Source organism: Microchirus variegatus, assembly GCF_963457635.1.
Source record: "Microchirus variegatus genome assembly, chromosome: 2".
Taxonomy (NCBI): Eukaryota; Metazoa; Chordata; class Actinopteri; order Pleuronectiformes; family Soleidae; genus Microchirus; species Microchirus variegatus.
The window spans coordinates 8,841,803-8,863,526 of record NC_139803.1 but is presented as its reverse complement, the minus strand read 5'-3'; the positions used below and the strand labels follow the sequence as shown (position 1 = coordinate 8,863,526).

Below are 21,724 nucleotides of genomic sequence, written 5' to 3'. Positions count from 1 at the left end.
TCAGTATCGTGTCTTTAGCTTTAATATTATAGATACTGGTTCTCCCACACAACCTAATAAATATATAAATCAATAAAAAAAATACATAAATAGCAGGACGGGTGTTACAGTTCTGTAATTACTTGCCCTGCAAACAGCAAAATCTGTTCAACACCAACAGACATGCAGTCAACCATAGTGCATGCCCAAGGTACTGGACAGGACAGGTTAAAAAAAATATAAATATATTATAGATACAGTGTTGGTACTGTGAATTCAGTGATGTCAAATTAAATACTTCTCTCTGTCACATTAGGTTTTGAGGCACAGGTAAATCATAGTCCAGCTGAGTTGTGGAGTCTGTGGCTTTATTTCCAATGTATCACATCAGTTATGCCAGTTTTATTATATTTTTTGTAGCTACAGTTTTAGCCTCCGTGATACTAAATTACCTGTCCCTGTTGCACCTGTGGCCCGTTAAGTCATCTCCAAATCGTTATACTATAAACTGTATAATCACGTCGTCATTTCACTCTTTGTCTCATATACATATCATCACAATTATTTTTTTATTCCACTTTTCCCCAGTGTAGTTGACCTAGTTTTTATGCCCCCGTAATCTGCCTTTTTTTGGTCTGTTGACTTTTTCTTTACTGATTTAGTCAACCGTTTCCCTGAGGAAACACAGCTATAAGGTATAGTTAAAGCTCATTTAGTAACTAAATGACAAAATGCATCATCCTTTTAAATAAGACACGTCTTTGCCGTCACTTATTTTACCGTCACAAATCATTTGAAGTGCTAAACCGTCAGGTCTGTTTTACCGTTTGTGCCGTTCTACTTGTATTTCTGTTCCTGCATGCTCGACTGAGTTGGTGCACCATCCTCAATGTGCTGCAGTGCTAGTTTTTCCACTTACAAAAATGACTTCATTTTACAAAAAATAGACATTTTTGCCGTATGAAAGACTGAGCACATTTGCAGCACAACACTTTTTTCCCTCACTGCATGCTGCCCCCACGGTGCTGATAGGTGAAATATGGTAACAAATCACTATGTCAAAACACCATGAATCACAATATCACTGCCTGTCCAGAGTAATTGAGTTGGCTCTTCCAAGCGTTTACTACAGGGAAAAATTCACTGTATGAACAAGTGTGCGTTCACCATGTTAATGTTAATTTGAGTCAGACTGTATGTGGTTTGAAAGGATAATTATAGAGATAAGACGCAATGATTACTGAAAACAAACAGTACGCTTTTAGATTTATTCCCTCTGTGAGTAAACCCCAATTATGTTAATCTTAACCTCACAAAAATGCATTAACGGATGTGCTATATTGTGCTTTTACTTGGGATTTATTGCGTCTCAAAAAGTAGAGAAAGATTTTGGAACAAAATACACTTTATGATAGATGGCAGATTAATTAAACCGGCAACATTAGATGTGCTCTGTGTAGCTTAATTTGCAAATAAAATAATTTAGATCTGAAATGAGATTAAGCCTAAATACCATAATCTTCTATCTTTGAATCACTTGATTATTTTTTCTTTACTACTTGTATTTCGTATTAGTTGGCTGCAAATAAAACACCTAGATTTGGTATGTTTGCTTACTTTTGTCAGTAATGCTACAGATTTGTGAATTAGCACCAAAATCCACTGTTTCCACTGACTCCAAAATTACTTTGGAAATGAGACCACGTCTCCCCATCCTGATGATGATGATGATTAAACACAATGATGGGATGTCATTGTAAGAGACTGTGTGGCTGTCACCATCACTGGCACAGATAAATGCTGCTGGGTAATGCAGACTCTGTGGGTCACCAGGGAGTACAGTGATGAAGTGGAATAGCGGGGTCTCTGGAGGCCGAGATGTAGGTCACGATCTGTATCTGGTGCATATCCTGCAATCGCATGTAAACAAACTTCAGATCTTGCGTAAGAGGAAACTAGTTATGTTAATGAAACGGCAGCAGCAACAGCCTCCTCTCAATCTTCACATGTAATGTTTAATAAATCAGCATAAAGATTTGCCATTCCCTCCTGGAGGCAACAGAGTAACACCATTAAATGTGCATGACATGAAAGCTGCCTGTATAGATGGAATCATATAGGGTTATTTAGGTTTAAGCTGCCTTGTTACATAAGTTATCACGTGCAAATATTCTTTTGGGTTAATCATAATAATCACAACTACAGTTTCAGGTAGAACTTCAGTGATTGTCACTACAATTGCTCAGTAAATGACAGAATTATTGGACATTAAAATAAAGAGTCCTTGCAGCCAACACGTGCGTTTTGAGGGGGTGAAGTTCCTCCAAGCATGGTTTTGCAACAGAATGAGGAGGGGGTGCTCAAAAAGAAAATCACGACGGATGACGTGGAGGAGGAGAGAGAGAGAGAGAGAGAGAGAGAGAGAGAGAGAGAGAGGAGGTGGGTGAAGAAAAACACACGAATGGGAGGGGGAAGCAGCTGCTCTCTGCTCCATTCCCAGTGCATCCAGACTCCAGGCTTCACGGCGCTTACGCACGCACATATAATAACAAACACACGCACACAGCTGGTGCTGCTGGAGGTGGTGATGGTGGAGGTGTGAAGTGTGAGACCACAACATCAGCCGGACAACAAAGGACACAGACGGGGAAAGAGAGAGGGAGAAGTGGTGGTGGTGGTGGTGGTGGTGGGGGAGACACTGCAGGATCCAGAACAATCCACCAAACCAGTGACTGAACACTTTCTTCATCTCTGCGGGGAAATCAACCATCAGTCAGGCTGGAGGTGACCGTCAGAGAAGCGTTAATCGCTCGTGTGGGTAAGCAAGTGTCCTCTTCTTTGAAAGTTATCAATTATTCCATTTGTTTTTGTTTTCATTTGATGTGAGCATGACAAAGTAAAACTGAAGTATGATGACGTTTTTAATAATTCATCAGTTTAGTATGAAGGCTGCAGTTTACTGGGCTGAGCCCGGAGCTTCTGAATATTTATAAAGATGAGAATTAATCGGCTATTATGGACTCGTGACTGTGGCCCCCTCTCCTCCCCCTCCTCTGTCCACCTGCGCCTCGGGACTCCGCTCCTCTGGCGCAGCCGGTGGCTCCTGCACGTCATGAAGCGCACTATCCACTCAGCTTAAGAGAACTTAATCTGTCATTAGGGAGTTATTTTCAGACGGCGACAGTCTTCACTCAGCGTTGCAGATTGTTCCTCCTCCTCCTCGCGTTTCTTTTATGTAGTTTTTGGTGACTTATTATCCGCTGCTGGAAACTTTCACCCTCCTGCTTTTATTGTCCGCAGACAGCACATCCGTACTTGTGAGCTTCGGCAAGGCCATGGAGATGGAGCACTTCGACGACCGCGACAAAGGTCAGAGGAACAGCCGCTCCGCCGCGAAGATGAACGGCCTGCCCAGTCCCACGCACAGCGCGCACTGCAGCTTCTATCGCACCCGCACCCTGAAGACCCTGACCGCGGAGAAGAGGGCCAAGAAGGTGCGCTTCTACCGCAACGGAGACCGATACTTCAACGGGATCGTGTACGCCATCTCCACGGACAGGTTCCGGACCTTTGACGCGCTGTTGGCGGATCTGACCCGCTCCCTGTCCGACAACGTGAACCTGCCCCAGGGCGTGCGCACCATCTACAGCCTGGACGGCTCCAAGAAGATCACCAGCGTGGACCAACTGGTAGAAGGTGAGTTAATGAGAAGTCTGACTATATAGGTTTTGGGGTCACGGTTATGTCTCACCTGGTGCGTAAAAACAATCTAAACGGACACCTCCTGTCTCTTCCCTCAAATACCTTATCACAGTGGTTCTCAAACAGGGGTTCGTGGGTCCTTGACGGTCCATTGCACACTGCAAATTGGTCCAAGATAACATTTTGAATCCATCAAATGCAGGAATGTAGTCACTGCTGCTGTAGAACATCTACGTCAGGGTTGTTGTGCCTTCAGAGATTATCTTCTACATACCTGTTGCAAAATATGGTTGCCTTTCCATGATTTTGAATCTTCTGGCCATTCTTCTCCAACTACTAGCATCAGTAAGGTATTTTTATAGCCACCCTTTGCTACCATATCTATATTCTTTACAGTTCTCCATTTTCTCTTCCCCTGCCTCCTCTCAACAGGTGACAGCTATGTGTGCAGCTCCATCGAAGCGTTCAAAAAGCTGGATTACACAAAGAACGTCAACCCCAACTGGTCGGTCAACGTCAAGGCCTCGGCGGCGTCTTCCCGCGGCCCCGCGGCCCTCAGCAGCGCCAAGCCAGGCTTTCCGGAGAGCCGAGAGAACAAAGAATTCATACGTCCCAAGCTGGTGACGGTGGTGAGGGGCGGCGTGAAGCCCCGCAAAGCCGTGAGGATCCTGCTGAACAAGAAGACGGTGCATTCCTACGAGCAGGTCCTCACCGACATCACCGACGCCATCAAGCTGGACTCTGGAGTGGTGAAGAAGATCTACACGCTGGAGGGCAAACTGGTAAGTAATCTATGCACTTGACATCAGATATGGCTTTGCTAATTGTTGTAGAAGCTGAGGTTTTGTTGTTACACATAGGCCTTTGTCTACCACTGTTTTACACATGGATTTGTGTGCAATAGAAAGGTTTTATATCCAATTATGGCAGTTTTTGCTCTGCTTTTGCTTAAAGGGGGAGAGTAGAGATCAACAGGCTCATACAAGGATCTGAAGAGATTAAAATTTAATGACACAGGCTCATTTTTCTTTGATGAATTGGAGAACATATGTGTCCGATGCGACACAGAGACTAAAAAAGAGGTGAATGTGAAAGAAGTGTATGAATGAATGGAGCCTGGGTTCGTTGTTACCCACGCTGCAGTGATGTGAGCTTTGCCTCCGAAACTCAAAAATAAATCTCGGCCCCCTTGATAGTCCGCCCACCTTTTTTGCCTCGCTTCCTCTCTCAGCTGTGGAGGGAGATGGTATAAAAAGAACTACTATAAGACATAAAGTATTAAACATACACAGTAGTAGCCCATGAGGATGAACTTGTGCTGTTACTGAGGTTACTATTCACCCCACTTGTAAAGATTAATCTTAATGTGTCGTGTCTGTTTATGACTCGACAGGAAGTCACTTCAGATTTCCTGACCTGACCTCACCTGACCTCCCACCACCAGACAATAAATTCCCCATGCTGAGGTTTTTTCTTTAAGAAAACCTCCTGTTGGGGATTAAACTCGAATCTTTGCACTCTCTGCCCTCTTACTCTGCACTTACAGCTCGTTACAGTTACCCAGAGATTACGTAACAGACGCTGCTCTTGCCCAGTTCAGCCCCCTCTGCCATGTGAAGCGAGACTATGATGGCGATGCTATTTTTAGCCGTGATATTGATTGGGCCTGTTGGCATGGTAACACTCGCTGCCATATTGGCTGGGCTGGGGCTAAGCGCCGACTCGTTACTGTTCGTGTGAATGTGAGTGTGGGTTAATGCATGTGGGAGAGTTTTCTATTCCTGGTTATGCTAACGAGAGATTTCCCCACAATCTTTTTTTAGATAACGTGAATAGATGTTAAAGACGTAATATGTAATTTACTGTATCTACATGAGACACAATATTTTAGCACTCTTTAAATCTATAATCACCTTTTATTGACGTCATCTGCTTTACCAGTCTCCCCTTATTTTGAAATTGCACATCATACACTTTTTTTTATACCTTCCTGTCACTCTCTTGTGAGTTACTCAGCATTAGCAGCTTGGCTTCTTAACCCTGTGTTTACCGTAAAGCACATGGCAAATGCACAACCACCTTTGTCTACTACCGTACTATGTAGTTTCACAACTTTTGCCGTCGTCTGCACGTTCTGCCACTGAAGCTCCCATGATTCCATGCTTCTCACGTTGTCATCAAAGTAGATCTTGTTATTGTTTTGATTGAGAGACCCCCATAGTAGTAGAGGTAGTGGTAGAAGGTGCATACGGTGCTTATAACGTCCTCTATATCCTGTGTTTAGCGTTTTATGGGCATTCTCAATCATGCGTAATGGCATTGATAGTTATTTTGTATTCTGTTAAAGTCATTGTGAGATGTTTGTGTGTTTACCTTATTTCCAAGATAAACAAATGCTAATATTGTGCATCTTTTTTGATTGAGCTTGCAGCTGAAGTAGGTTTCTAGGCCTGCAGGGCCACCAGTAATGTAGAGCATCCCAGCTCAGCTGTGCTGCAGAGCCCAGAGTGAGCACCTGAGAGCTGCAGCTCAGGCTTCTTGCTTTTTATTAACACCCCGTAATTAGGCCAGAGGCAGAGGTGCAGGCACAGCTACTTTTACACGACTGTGAATTTTAAGATGCACAAAATTATCGGCAGATATTAACTTTAAAATGTATTATCGGATGTATTATCGGATATCGGCTCTCTGTCTCTGAGAGTCTGATGTAGCTGTTGTCAGCTCTCTTCATTTCTGTTTTAGTTTTGTTGCCACAACAACAACATTGTGCTCTAAAACTAAAAAACACTTCCAGTATTTTTCACTCTCCCAGTTTTGTTCCATTTCGCACTATATGTGCTATACCAGATGATAACGAGATGTTGTTGGAGAGCAGGCGACATATGACAGACTGCAAACAGTTTGTGTCTGTGAAGCATCTGATATGTGTCGCACAGTCAGTCTGCTCAGTTCTGTGATCATTTTGAGTATTATATTTCTGCCTGTAATACGAGCGACTGAGTGAAAAAAAACAAAACGTATATCAAGTTCCACCCCCACCTCTCTATTGATTCTCCCCCCGTCTCAGGTCACAGTGTATCTGACAGGTGGTACTTTTTTGGTTCCGTCTCATCTCCTTTGGACTTGCAACAAACCCCTTTTCTTTCTTTATTCCTTAGTAAGCTCTTCACTTTGGCCAATTTTTTTTATAATGATTTGAAATCGTTGCCTAGGAACAAGCTTGACCTGCTGCGGTGTTGTGTTGTGGTTGTGATGCTGTAGCTGGATTTGGGTCTGATCGAGAAGGTAGACGGAGCCGTAAGTGGCTTAGGACGGTTAGTGGCTGGTCTATTAATACATGTAATCTCTGTTTACACACACACACACACAGAGAAACACAGTGACGGACCCCCCCCCCCCCCCCCCCCCCCCCCCAGCTGCCAGCCTTGAGCTTTTTGCGAGACTTACGCACACTTTAGCATGAATAGTGACACACACACCCTCTTTTTAATGGACTCCTCTCCTCGGATTTCTGCTCATGCATCAGTGGCCGTTAACTACAGGCAGTTTTTGTCTCACCACTGCATGTGAGTGATGCCACTTATTCATCTTTAAGCTTGGTTGCGTTCTGTTTTTGAGATATTATTGGCATCCTTTAGTGTCTCAGCAGAGCCAGAAAGGCATAAAATCGTCGAGGGTGCTATTTATATACGATTTTAATGGAATCTATCCATCTAATTTTAGTCATGTTTTTATTAAGGTATCATGACTGGGATGGCAGTATCTGTCTGTAATTCAGGCTCAAAATTGCCTGGTCCATAAATAATAATCAGTTAATTCACACACTGAATACCTAATATACAGTATATCCTGCTTTGTGACTTTCCTCAGTACAAACAAGTTACTTTATACTAATTTTCTGTGTTATTAAACGTTGCATATTCCTAGTTTTGCGTCTTTACTGTGCTCCGTTTTCCTCGTGGTCGTGCGTCATCGTCTTTGAAACAGGTGTTGCACTGTTTGCAGGAGAACAGTTTTGTGTGAGCCACTTGTTGGCTCTGTCTCTGCAGTGCAGCTCTCACTTCTGCATTGTTGGCGTGTCCTCCATGTTGGCAACACTGAAGAGCTTTTAATATCCTTTTTATCTTCTTGTTTTCTTTGCAGCCTCCTCTTCCTCCTCCCCTCTTCTTCTACTTCTTTTCAGTGTCTAATATTTTTATTTTTCAATTTTCTTTGCCTGTTTCTGTCTCCCTTCCTCTTATCCCTTTCCCTCCTGTGTCCTCATTGCCATAGCTACTTCTCATTCCCCCTCTCATACTTCATTTTCTCTCACTCTGTCTTGTAATGTCAACATGCCATTGTTTTTACGGCTGTTTAGTCCTCATTTAATTAGCACACCCGCATATGGCATCACTCTCTTTGTCCCTGCCCTCCTGGCTTCCCAGTTTGTCTTAGTTTGTCTCCTCCTCTTTTATTGAGCTCTGCAGAAAGTGTCATCACTTTAAAATAAACGCAGATTATTGAGCAGCCTTTTTTTTTTTATAAACCTCAGTTTTAGACGTTGTCACTTAATTGTTGCTCGTTGGACGACTGTGGGAGGCAGCGTCCACCTGCTCGTGCTGATCTGCTGAGTCACAGCTCGTCGGTGCAGAACTGTCTGTGTGGGTTTTTGGGAAGGAACCAAGTCGACCCGAGTGCACATTTACTACACAACAGTATATTTACAATAAATGGCCTCGATAAATGGACGTCCTTCTCTATCTCTGTATCAGTCAGTTGGAGTGTGTGTGAGAGGGGACAGTGGCTGAGCTGTCTAATCAGAGGACACGCAGCCAAATTAGGATTGATGGCAGACGTTTCGGGCACTGGCAGACTCTTGAGAACCTTGTTACGCCATCGCTTCATCACACACACACATGCTCTGCCTGACTCATGCTTTTTCCTGACTAACTCATACTATAATCTCTGTAATTCAGCCACTGGGCTAACAGCTCTTAGTTATCTAAAGAGCAGAGTTGACGCATATACAGTACAGTACAGTAGCACCTCACTGAGAAACTGTGGGTTGTAAAATAAAGCTTATATAGGTTGTTTTCTTGTATAAATAGAAAACTCCTGTATATTTGTGCAGATGCAGTTTCTTTTTAAATAACTTAGTTTATAATTGTTTTTCTTTCTTTTAATTTTGAGCAACCACGTACCTGCCATTATCCATACATGTACTGCAGGTTTGTATTTAAATTTTTCTTTAGTTTTGACTTTTTGTTTTTAAAATGTGTTCACTTTAATTTGTTTTTAGAGCAGGTTTGTTAGTTTTTATTTTTGTAAATGTTTAGTTTTTACTTTAGTTTTTATTAGTTTTAGTGTTTTTATATTATGGAGTATTTGCAATGTGCAAAAGGTCATAATAAGTATTATGTCATTAAAATCCAGCAAAAGACAAACTAAGCAAATTTTCATATACAATTTTAGTTCACATGAGATAGTTTTGAACACACAATTCTGTTTTTTTATAGTCTAGTTTTTATTTCAGTTAATGAAAATGTTTTTTTTCTATTTTAGTTTTCGTCATTATGCTAGTTTTCGTTAACGATAATAACATTGCTGCAAATCAAGATTTTTTTTTTGTTCTATGTTTAATGTTTAACAGTGTTTACTTCTCATCCCTTGCAGTCATGGAGAAATTAGACATTTAGTGGATCAAGTGATTAATAATTAATCACAGAAAAAAAAATCACCCATTAGAAGAATTTAGCTGCAGCTTTTCATCTCAGTTCCTTCTCGTCTCTTTGGTAACACGTGAACTTCCATGTGTGCTTTGACGCATTCACTGACGACACTTTGAATGTGAAGAGAGCGATAACTTGACAAAGGGATGAGGTCAAAATGAGGGAACAAGATTCATATGTCTGTATGAGAACACTGCTGCATAATCTCTTTTTCTTTTTATTCCTTTCGTGTCTGAAAAGCGTTGGTTCTCTGTCGACACATGAAGGACAGGCTGATGCGTTCAAACTTTGAAACAAACACAGAGAAAGTTTGTTATCACCCTGTGGATAGCAGCAGCCGCTGTTACATAAGCTGTTATGTAACACAGCAGCCAGTCGACCTGGTTGTCTCCTCTGCTGGAACACCACTGTTCTGTCCTTTTTTAATTATCATCATTATTATTATTACTATTATTTAGCCTTTCTGTACATGAGTGCACAGGTTTGTGTTTGAAGGTTCCTGCAGTGTGTGAATTCTCCCTCGGGGTCCAGACAGTTTTATCCCTCCTGCCTCTTCCAGATCGATTTCTGTTCACTTCGTGTCAGCCAGTGTTGCTCATTGCCTGCCTATTTATCTATCTACCTTTGGACCAAGGGGCTCATTTAAAGAAAAACAACCTAGAGCGTAAGGACATTTTTTGTTTCATTAGAACAGTTTTAATATCCCATTTATTTAAGTAATGTTTGTTCTTGCCTGGGTTGAACCCCCTGTAGAGCACAAAAAGGCCTCAGCTCAGGCAGCTGCAGGTGATTCAGCACCATGGACAGCTCCACTGAGCTCAGATCCTCCAGCAGAGAGCAGTGAAAGCTCGTCTCTGTGTGTGTGAGTGTGTGCTGGATTATGTTGACCTCACCGTGTCCTCTGTGTAACCACAGGGAGTCCACTGCAGCATCAGATTAGGTTTTTTTGTTTGTTTGTTGATATTGTAGTTGGAAAATGCCTCAGTGTCAAACATGCCAAACGTACAAAAACTAAAAATTGTTATGACATGGTTAATCCGTGGCTCTAAACCCTCATGTGGAAAACATCATACTTGATATTATATTCATTTTGAGGCTCAAAATATGTTTTTTTGCTCCACATTAATTTGTATAAGATATGTAAATTAATTCATGCATGCACAGCTACAGCTGTCAGAAAACCACAGATATACCAGACTGAGCAGTGCCAGCTTTAAAATGTATCCATGACTCTGTTGCTATGGTTTCCTCCTCTTAAAGTCCACTTATTATTTCAGGTGTCTCCTTTTATCATTTCAAGGTCACATTTACCTTTTGAACACCAGCCTCCCCACTGTTCAGCCCCACCTTTGCTTTGTGATTGTACTGAAAAACATGGCTTTTTGTTGAATCACCGTGAGCTACTTGTGTGATTGTTAAACAGCGCCACCGTGTGGTTTTTAGCAGCTCTGTCTCTTTTGTGGTGATTTGTTGCACGGACATTGTTGGGGACATCTTTGTATCTGATCAAACGTGATTTGTTTTCAAAGAAAGGCGGAAAGAAAGAAAGAAAGAAAGTATGTGCACAAAGAGAGGGACATAGTCATGATGGTGCTTGGACTTGGATTTGACACTAGGTGGCGTCATGAGAATGTAATTTCTCATTCACGAGAATGAGTCTTTCTGCATTGTTTTCAGGTTTCTCAACATCAGTCACATGTCCTTTTTATTTTTGTTTGCTCTATGGTAGATAAATAGATAGATGATTAGAGTCGGTTATTTTAATCAAGATTCAGCAGGTGTGTGATTACACCGGTGTCTTTTGTTTCCCTCTTTGCCTTCTTCTCTTTTCACTCACTGTCGGGTGTCTTTTGTTTCTTTGCGTGCCTGTTTTAGCAGCAATGGTGGTGGATGTTGTGTAACGACGCCTGTTCTGTGCGAGATTGGGGCAAGCGTCAGCGACATCAAAGCGGCTTTATTGTCACCGAGCTCAGAGCAGCAGTCAGAAATAGATCCTTTTCCCTCTGTTTCCTCCGTCTCTTTTACTTCCTCTCTGACATGGAGCATATGGAGGATATTTTTTTCTCTGCTCTTCATCGTTCACTGGTCCATCTGTCTTTACTAGCATTCAAAAAAAACATAACATAAGGATTTGTGTGAATGTCACAGTTCTTGTGTCCATAGTGGATAAAATATGAATGCTTGAGCTCTTTATCACAGTGCCTAAAGGGCATGATCGCCATGGCAACCATACTGCTTCACACCCTTCCTTTTCAGCACAGTATACTCTATGTTGCTCCACATTAGTTCAACCTCAGCATTAGAAGTCTATCCTATCCCAGATCTTTCTGTGTTCCTCCCTCCTCTCATTTACCTAATATTTCTGCTGTACTACAGTTTCTATCTTGGGACGAGCAGCCTCAAAAGAGCCTCATCCTCCTCCTGTTTGACTCCAGCTGCATCAGCACTGGTCCAGACCTGAGGATGTGGTCAGACTGACTCACATCATGAGTGTCCTGAGAGTAAAATGTCATGGGGCTTTTAAAGGAACTGAAAAATGAAGGATATTTTAAGGGCAATCTATTAACTCAAAACATTTAAGTGTCCCATGAAAACATTGGCACCAACTGTATCGTTAACATATGGTGGAGATGCTATGGAAAACTAATGTACACAGTGACTGGTGGGGAATTTATGACATGCGACAGACGTTAAAAAAAAGCAAGAGATTTATTGTTTGCTCATTAAACGTTAAACTCTGTCCACTCTCTGCAGATTATAGACAGCCTGTGTACGTTTAATAAAGTCGTCTGCTTGAGTTAAACACGTGTCGCTTTACACCACTCTGAGGTTAGAAATCACATGCACTGCGTCTCATTTTTGATATAAGGACACACGGGTTATTAAATATGTCTCATATTACCGTCTGTCTCCTCCTATAGTTTATTGTCCTTGACCAAACGTGCATCAAAATGAAAACGGCGTCATTTTTGAGGAACAGAAACCAGAGGATTCTTAATATTTCATCCTTAAAAATAACTGGAAACATTTTTGTGTTTTTGGTTTTCAATTTCTGGAATATTTTATTAATATTATAATTTTTTTTCATGCATATTGTTAAAAACGTATGCCAGGCTGTGCATTTTAAATTTTTTTGTCTATTGTAAACAACATGGAACTAAAATACTCACACAAACACACCTACGCACTAAAATGTCTTTATTGAAATCCATTCAAATCACTATTTTTGGTGCATCATGACAAAAACATGTCAATTGAAGTGTTAAAAGCTTTAAAAATCCATTGTTTGATTATGTATGAGGAATGATGTTAGTTTAAATAGCTTAATTTTTATGAGCACACTTTGGTGCTTTAATGTGAGTATTTTATGAAATATGACAAAATAATACATATAAAAATGTTTCTGGTAATCTTTCAAATGAACCAGGCTACAATAATATATCAAACCAAAAATAATCCAGTTTGCATTAAGTATATTGAAAATAATAAATTTATTGTGTTTTGTAGATCATAAAATGAAGGAGCATCATGACAAAAACATGGCAATTTAAGCGGTTAAAAACCCATGAATGTTTGACATGTTTAAGGACTGATGTTGGTTTAAATAATAATGAATTTATTTTATGAGCACATTTTGGTTCTCTAGGTGTGTTAATGTGAGTATTTTATGAAATATGACCAAAAATAATCCAGTTTGCAGAAAGAATCTACAATTTTTATAGCTGATAAGGGTTAAATTATTGATTCATATGTTGAGTTTTGTTTTTATTGATGAATTATACAATTGGGACGCCACCATCAGCAGAGTGTGTATGATACCGTACGTGACGACATCCTCTCTCACTCTGAAAGCATCGATCACAAAGAAAATGGCGTGAAACTACAATCAAATTAAAACAGTAGGGTAAGAGATGAGGAGGGGCGGAGGATGTGTTGGGGAACAGCAGCAGCATCTGTATCACAGCTATCTTGTTAGGACGGTGGAGACGCTTGTGCCTTAAAATAATCACTAACGCAGCATCAGGGGATCGCGGTGGGAACAAAGCAATATGCACTCGGTCTGTTCTGAAACCTTCGTCACAAACGAGAATCCACATGGCTGCAGATGCCTTGATGTCAAAAAGTTGAAAGAAAACTTGTTTTTACCACACCATGACTTGAATTGTGTGAGGTTGAGTCTAAATAAAGAAGAGCTCCTTTGCCGTTTGCTGACTTTCCCTTTTTTGAGACCAGCTGATAAGAATTAAAAATGGATTCTTAGGCGTTAATTGCAGCGTTAAAAAGGCAGTTACAGTTTTCCCGTTAATTCCAGGCGATGGCAGACGTGCATGCATGCAGCCTGAACTGTAAAAGCTCTTAATTAGGTTTTGTGTAGCGGGGAGATTTGTCACGGAGGACGAATTAACTATTGTCTTCTTGTGAAATCCTTTTCTGCCTGAGGTGAAGTATAATTTGAGATGATATTGATGGCCTGGAATTGGAGTGTGATGCTCGTCGGCCTGTGGGGGTGTAATTAAAGTTATTTGTGTATATCACGCCGAGTTTGGATCAGACGGGGGAAATTGGCTGTCGACGAAATCAAATACAAAATAATAATGAACAGCAGCTTAGCCAATTTGTCATTTTAAGCATGTTATTGTTGCGGAGGCTTCTTCTCAGGTTAGATTACAGACTAGAATTGTGGGAAAACTTTTGACTGAATGGGGAAAATATAGCATTTTCTTCTTCATCAGATCAGTTACTGTTGTGTTGTAGTGTTTAAAGCATGTATCTGTAGGTTTGATATTAGCTTCACTTTTTCCTGTGAGATTAAAAAGTGTATATTCTCTCTGGCTCACACAAAGAGTATAATAGTTTTTAGTCGTATTTAGTTAACACCTAAGCCTCAAAATGTCCTTTTAGACTTATTTTTTACCATTATAGGGCCAGAAATGTCCCGTAACTAAGTGCTTTTTTTGTCCATTTTTCCACAATAACTTTCAAAAATCTGGCAATTATTTACAATTTACTGCATGTTAAAAACAATTTAAAATGAAGAAAAACAAATCAGTATATTTATGATGTAGTAGGGCCTTGGATTAGGACTGGGCAAAAGTCCAATAACTATAGTTTATCAAAATAACGGGTTCAATATGTATTGATATAATATTTATGCATACACACAATTCACTGTTTTCTTCAACCTTCCTTTAGAAGCAAAAAATCTCTCCCTTTAACTCATATTCATATATAGAGAATATTATGAATATCCTTGAACTCATCACCTGTGCCTCTGTCTCCAGGTGTCATGTCTGCAGGACTTCTTTGGCGACGAAGACATTTTTGTAGCGTGTGGACCTGAGAAGTTCCGCTACCAGGATGACTTGATGCTGGACGAGACAGGTGTGTTGACATCTTCTACATCTGATACACACACACACACACACACACACACAAATAAAAACAGCCAAATCAATAAAAACAACCACAGAATGTGAAATGAAATGTTCTCCTCTCCTCCCTCTCCTCTCTCTGTCCTGTTGTCTCACTGTTCCTCGTCTGCTTCATTGTTTACCGAGCATTGGCTTTGTCCTCACTTCACCCACCTGTGTTTTACTCTCTGTCTCGCACTCCTCCTGCCTCACTGGCACAGGAGAGACTCTCTCTCTCTCTCTCCCTAATCTGCATTCTCATCCTCTCATCTGTCTTCCTGTCTCTCCTCTACAGAAATAAGTGGGCACGGACACGGTGCTTTTGTTCAAAAGGATTTTTCAATCATTTGTCCCTCCTGTCTCTATCCTCTCATCTAATTGATAATATCTATCACACCTGGGTCAGCTCCTCACCCATTTTTGCCTCCCTTTATCTTTTCCTCTCACTCTCTCCTTTCATTTGCAAATTATAATAAACGAGCTACTTCCATTACACAGTTTTCCCTTTGGCTAACGCTTTTCTGTCTCGTATAAGACCATGAAAAGACCGATGTACATGCAAGAAGGGCCTTCAAATATCAGGGAATCTGCAGGATCATTAGTCACTGATGATGTTCTGCTTATCATCATCATCAGTGGTTCGCTGTAGCATTAACCCTTTAACACCTATGCCTCAAAATGACCATCTTTTGTTTATTTTAACCATAAAAGGGACAAGAAATGCCCATTTTCCCAGAATAGTTTTCATAATCAGTTATTTACAGATTACTATATGTTAAAATAGTGTATTCGCAATTTTAAATGAAGAAAATCAAAAAGTTGTACACGCACACGAGAACAGTTTATTTGAAGAGTGTAAGACATATTTAAAATGTTTTTTTCATGATTAAAACAAGATTTCTGAATGTTTTAGCGTCTTAAATGTGAATATTTTCTTCATTTCTTTGCACCACATGACAAAGAAATCATTCAACTGAATCATTTTGTCTTTTGTGTTTGTTTTTAACCATAAAGGGCCAGAAAGTGTCCTGTGTCAGTAATTTAGCCCATTTTTCCAGAATAGCTTTAAAAATCTGGCAGTTATTTACAGTTTACTGCATGTTAAAATATGTTTCAGTTTGAGGTTTTGTCTCAATGTCCAAAAACAGGCCCAAAAAATGGAAATTTATGTAGACTTGAAACAATTTTGAAGCTTTTTTCATGATTTCTGATTGTTTAAGCATCTTAAATGTGAATATTTCCTTCGTTTCTTTGCTCCACGCAACAAAGAAATAATTAAAAAGTGAATCATTTTGGTTTTTGGACAAAAAACATACAATCAAAATTATTTAACATTTTATGGACCACAATTACTTGATTAATTGAGAAAATAATCGTGTTGCAGCTCAATACTTATGTACAGGTGTTTTTTTTCCTTCTTTTTGAGAAATAACACAAAAACACACTCGTGTACACCATATTTCTACTGCTCTCGGTGGACAGAGAGCAGGTTTTGACACCTACTCGCGTCCTGGAGCACAGAGAGGCACAAAGGCAGTGAGCAGACAGACAGACAGAGAGAGAGACAGTGGAGAGTCAGAGCTGCAGACACATTTTCCCTCTCCTCTCAGCATCACTATAATTATCACCCTCTGCCTCAGCTCCGGCACACAGTGTCATCATGTTAACTCTGAGTTGTACATTACTCAGTGGGCAGCACACACACACACACACACACACACACACACACACACACACACACACACACACACACACACACACACACACACACACACACACACGTGTAGATACAGACATGTACACATGTCAGACTGTGTCTAATCTTTCCTCCTACTGGTGTTAAATGGTGATGAGCTGCGTTAATGAGCAGAAGAGCAGCAAAGTTTATCAGGGCTGGATCTGTGAATATGAGACCTGCAGAGAGACCTACTACACCCCATAATGTACATTTGAATCTAACAGACTCTGGGTTTTTATTATTTGACAGTGTCACACAGTTAACGCTCAGTGTGTGTCCTCTCTGCCAGCAGCAAGAGTACACCAGTTTTCGTCAAATCAAATCAATGTCACTTCTACAGCTCAGCAGGCTCAAACTCGCGGCTCACAGGCCACATGCCTCGATTTCCTGTAATAATAGATTAAATTTGCATGATAAGTACATTTATATCATTAACTATTTATCGCTCCATATCAAAACAAACACTTATTTTGAAACTACGTGAAATATTGTCATAAATGTGACTATTTCTTAACTTGAAAGACTCAACTTGACACTCATTGGCCCCAAGGTCATTCTCTTGTCCTCCAAACACTTCTCACATTTCTTTTTTGTTTTGGAGAACATTTGAGTGTGTGAATAAACAGTTTCTGGACACACTGTGTCTGTGTGTTTGCAGAGTGTCGTATGATGAAGTCGGTGGCCTATGGAAAGATGTCCGCCTCTCTGAGCAGAAGCTCCCCGAGGACAGTCGTCCAAACAAGATGCACCAAATCCCCCGTGTGTGGTAAGACGCCTCCTCTTCCTCTCACTTTGTGAACATATAAATCTTTGTAAGACGCCGTTGAAAGAAAAATAAATGTATTTCTTTGCATATCTGTGTGTGTGTTTGTGCGTCTCCTCGGGTCTAATGGACCCAGTCAGGAGCTGTTTGTGTCCCAATACTTCCGCTTGTGATTGTGTGGTATTTTCTCGCTCATTACTTAATCAGTGCTGCTGCAGACTCGCGGCAAATGAAAACAGTATGAATAAAATCAGAGCTCTGTGGAGTGTCTGCCTCTGTGTGTGTGAGACGTGTGTCGCTTTGCATTCAGAATATGAAAATTAAGAATAATTTTTTGTTGAAAGGAAGCGGAGAGGAAGGAGGGAGGGAGGGGAAAAAAGAGGGACAGAAGATGAGGAGAGGACATAAAAGGAGTTAGTGATGCAATCCTGCAGCTCCCCCAACAAGCTGTTATTCACCTGAAACCAACAAATGTGGCCAAAGGGCTGGAGCTTGTTGTAGCACGTCTGCATAATACAGAGAAAATGACTAAATCATGCTGAACCCTTTAAGCCTCGAAATGAACATCTGGACTTTTTTTTTTTTGCTTATTTTAAACAATAAAACTAACAGAAAATGCCCTTTGAGTAAGTGCTTTTCCTATTTTTTCAGAATAATTCAATACCTGGCAGTTATTTACAATTTAGTGCAGGTTAAAATGGTGTTTTAACTATTTAAAATGAAGAAAAACACACAGTTGTACACAAACACCAGATTTTGATTGTAAAATTTGAACAGTATAACGCATATTTAAAGGTGCCATATGTAAGAATGTGGCCAAAAATGGTTACTACATTAAAATTCAAAATACCGAATACCTTTTAGGTTTGGTTTTCTGACGTAACTGGCAACCTGTGGTTGCTCGGCAGCTGAGACTCTACTGACTGCAGTGATTGGTAGACAGCGGTAGGTGGCGCCACACATGCCAAAGCATGATTTCAAAACATAAATATGATTTGCAGTCTGCAAAATATTTTTTTTAAAGCGAATATTTTGGCTGTACTGTTGTTGTTGGTGAGTTCGGTTTGTTATATGAACATTATTCCTGGGTCTCTGTGACATATTAGGAGGGTTTTATGGCCAGTTGCTTTAGATTTACCACAAAATTGTTTTAATGTGCAACTTGTCAGCTTTCAGAAACTGTTGGAATTTGTCCGATCGCACAAACCGTCGCTTAATTACAGTAATGCAAAGTGTGCTTGTGTAATACTGTGTGTTAAAGGGTTTAAAAGATTGACATCGTGTTTATTTCATGGGGCAGTGCATGTTATGTTGTTGTGACTCAGACTGACGGGGTAAAGACACCTATTACTACATCAGAAACACATGAGTGAAGGCACAACTACGTCGTCGGCTAAATCCAGCTTTGTGTGTGTGAGACAAACAATTAATCTGGCTTGAAGCTGCGGCGGGCGATGACATTTTAACCAAATATCAGGTTGTTCTTTATCTGATTGCTCTGTGAAAGTGTGTGTGTGGGGAAATATACTGTTATACAACAGCACACTTGACATTTTCATTGTCGCTAATATTGTGTGATTTGGGCGCACAGTTAATGTCAGGATGGGGATGACTCAAAAGCTAAAGCGGCTTAGATTCCCTAGAAAGAAGTAATTCCACAAAACCACTGCACAGCTGCATGCTGTCATATTACAGATTGTAAACGGTGCTTGTTTACATGTTTTTGGGCTGAGTTTGAGTGAAAGACTACGTGAGACCAGAAGGTTCTGGATGTTTGGCTTGAAAACTTTGGCAAAAGGTTATAAAAGTGAGTCATCGTACGCTGTTTGGAATGAAGGTTAAACTAGTTTGTGTGTGTAACAGAGAGAGAGGGAGAAGCGAGAGAGAGAGAGGGGGTTGCCATGGGAACGTAGCACAGCAGGAACATGTAGACACAATAGTCTGTGTGCACCAAATATGGCAGTGACTTCCTGTGAGAAATGGCCTGCAGTGGAGATGACTGACGCTCGGTCCTCGCCTGGATTCCTGAGTCAGACGGTAGCGGCTCCTGAGAAATTCCCCTTCCAGCGATGCCTCATGTTGCCATGACGACATCCCGGGTTGCTGTTGACGTATTCGTGTGCAAACACACAAGGCAATTTCTTACATTTAAACTGCAATTTACTGACTCAGACAGAGAGCATCGCAGACGACACGTTTGCGTTAGCGTAATTACACAACAGTTTATGTTGTCGGAAAAATGTGCACGTCAAAAACGACGTGTGGTTATTACGGTAATTTCACTTGCCCTTTAACACCCTAAACCTCAAAATGGCCATTATTTAAAGAGTCAGAGAATGTCCTGATAGTCGGTGCTTTTGCCCATTTTCCCAGAATAACGTTCAATATCTGGCAGTTATTTACAATTTACTGCATGTTAAAATAGTGTTTTAACAATTTAAATAATTTTGTTATTTACGAACACAAGATTGTGAGTGTTAAATATGACATTTGAACAGTATAACACATATTTAAAATTACATTTGTTTCGGTTTTTGTCTCAGTGCAACAGCGCAAGTGAAATTACTGTAATAACCACAGGTTGACTTTGTACTGTAGTGCAAAATCATATTAAAGGGTTATGTTTTATACTGTTCGAATTTCAAATTTAACATGAAAATTCTGGTGTGCATATGCAAATAATGTTTTTCTTCATTTTAAATTGTTAAAACACTATTTTAACTCGCAGTTAATTATAAATAACTACCAGATATTGAAAGTTGGACAGAAAAATGGACAAAAGCACTTAGTTACAGGACATTTTCTTGCCTTTTTATGGTTAAAATAAGCAGAAAAGTTAGGTTTTAAAGGGTTAAATAATCCTGAATCCAGAACTGTGTCCAGATATCCACAGAAATCCATTATATAGCCATTATATAAATCCATAAAATAAAAAACGACAGTGAAATCTGGGTCACATTACTATTAATCATAATTTTCATAATCTTAATTACAGCTGTATGCCAAACCAGCTTATCTCAGGTCTTGGTGCTGAAATGAAAAGTGCAGACAGACACAGATAAGACGGGTCTTTGTTTGCAGCAGCAGTGGAGTTTTAATATTTTCTTCAGGTTCTCGCGTGTCCTGAAACGACCTCAAAGCCCCACATTCATTTTTCATTTGGCCAACAACACAGACTCGGAGAATAGTGACACGCTCATGAATTCCAACTGATTAAATCTTATCAGACAAATAATATTTCTTTGCGATTTCAAATGGACGTTGAAGTAAATGCCTGATGTCCATAGGGTGGAGTGTGACAGTATGTTTTCTGGGTTTTGTTTGTGTGTTGAGCGAGTGTGGGCGAGATCTCGTGTGTGTGTGTGTGTGTGTCAGCCTGACACTGTCATCACTCTAGTGTCTACAAAGACACACACAGAGACCCACAAATAATGTGAGAACACAATTTGCACTCATACATGATAGTTTCACTCTCTGTCCTCGCCATCTGTCTCACTCTCTCTCCTCTGATTTCTCTCTGATGTCTGCTAAATTTAACAGAGGACGACGCGTGATGCCAGCGAGCGTCAAAGCGCAGTAATGTGTTATTCACAAACATATTATTGCAATGTGGTTTCCTTAGCTCAGGGGCCATCTTGGTGCCAGGTGACGTAGGGCGAAAGGCGGAGGTCGCACCCTGGGATTTATCAAAAATAATAACATTTAAATCAGGCTTTTTGCTGCTGTCTGTGCAATTTTAGATCCATTTTAAGTCTTTTTAAAAAGTTATTTGTTCCCTGCTGGTTAATGAACATAACACACTGGAGGATTGAGTAGATTCCTATGATTGTTTTGTTGCATAAGGCTCTAAAAATCTAAATAATTCGATGTTTTAATGGCGGAATACTTTGCGAGAAGTTATAATTTATTTGCATTTGGACATTCATTCTATCACTTTATCCTCCATATCAGGGTCACTGGTGCCAATCCAAGGCAATAAAGGGTGAAAGGTGGGATCACATTTTTGATATGTGTGGGATTTGGCAAAAATAAAAACATTTTCATGCTTTTTTGGGAAAATAAAACTAATTTCCCACCCAACCACTAGGGGGTTGCATGTAATGTCTTATATTTTGCCTGAGGCTGACACCGGCCTGGGGTCATGCTGGGTTATTTGAGTCCACCTGTCTCTTTACTCAAACAGTTTTCTACTGTGCTCAAGTTTAAGTTTGTTTATTGGAAATAAAAGATGCAAGTTTTATGGAAATGGAAAATAAAAAAAAGCTGATATGATTTCATACGCTAAGGAAGAACCTGGTAGAAAACATGAACACTTTCCTGAGGAGTTAATGTCTCAATCACTAGTTTTATGCCTTTATTCTTCTCATTTGGAGAAAAACGGATGATAAAGCACAGCACATATGACCTGACGTCTGTGAACTTG

At 40.3% G+C, this 21,724-nt stretch overlaps 1 protein-coding gene across 2 annotated transcripts in view; it reads left to right on the top strand.

Moving 5' to 3' along the window:
* Positions 1 to 2,760: 2,760 nt before the first annotated feature.
* dclk1a (doublecortin-like kinase 1a) overlaps positions 2,761 to 21,724 on the top strand; it is a gene marked incomplete at both ends in the record, with an annotated part of 38,210 nt that continues 19,246 nt past the window's right edge. Inside the window, 5 exons of one of the 2 annotated variants that reach the window (XM_083910671.1) lie at positions 2,761 to 2,797; positions 3,280 to 3,675; positions 4,114 to 4,463; positions 14,672 to 14,771; positions 17,197 to 17,304. In XM_083910671.1, the coding sequence (XP_083766797.1) occupies positions 3,315 to 3,675; positions 4,114 to 4,463; positions 14,672 to 14,771; positions 17,197 to 17,304 (919 nt within the window). Of the gene's footprint in view, positions 2,798 to 3,279; positions 3,676 to 4,113; positions 4,464 to 14,671; positions 14,772 to 17,196; positions 17,305 to 21,724 lie in introns of those variants that run through there. The other variant, XM_083910670.1, reaches the window with a different exon arrangement.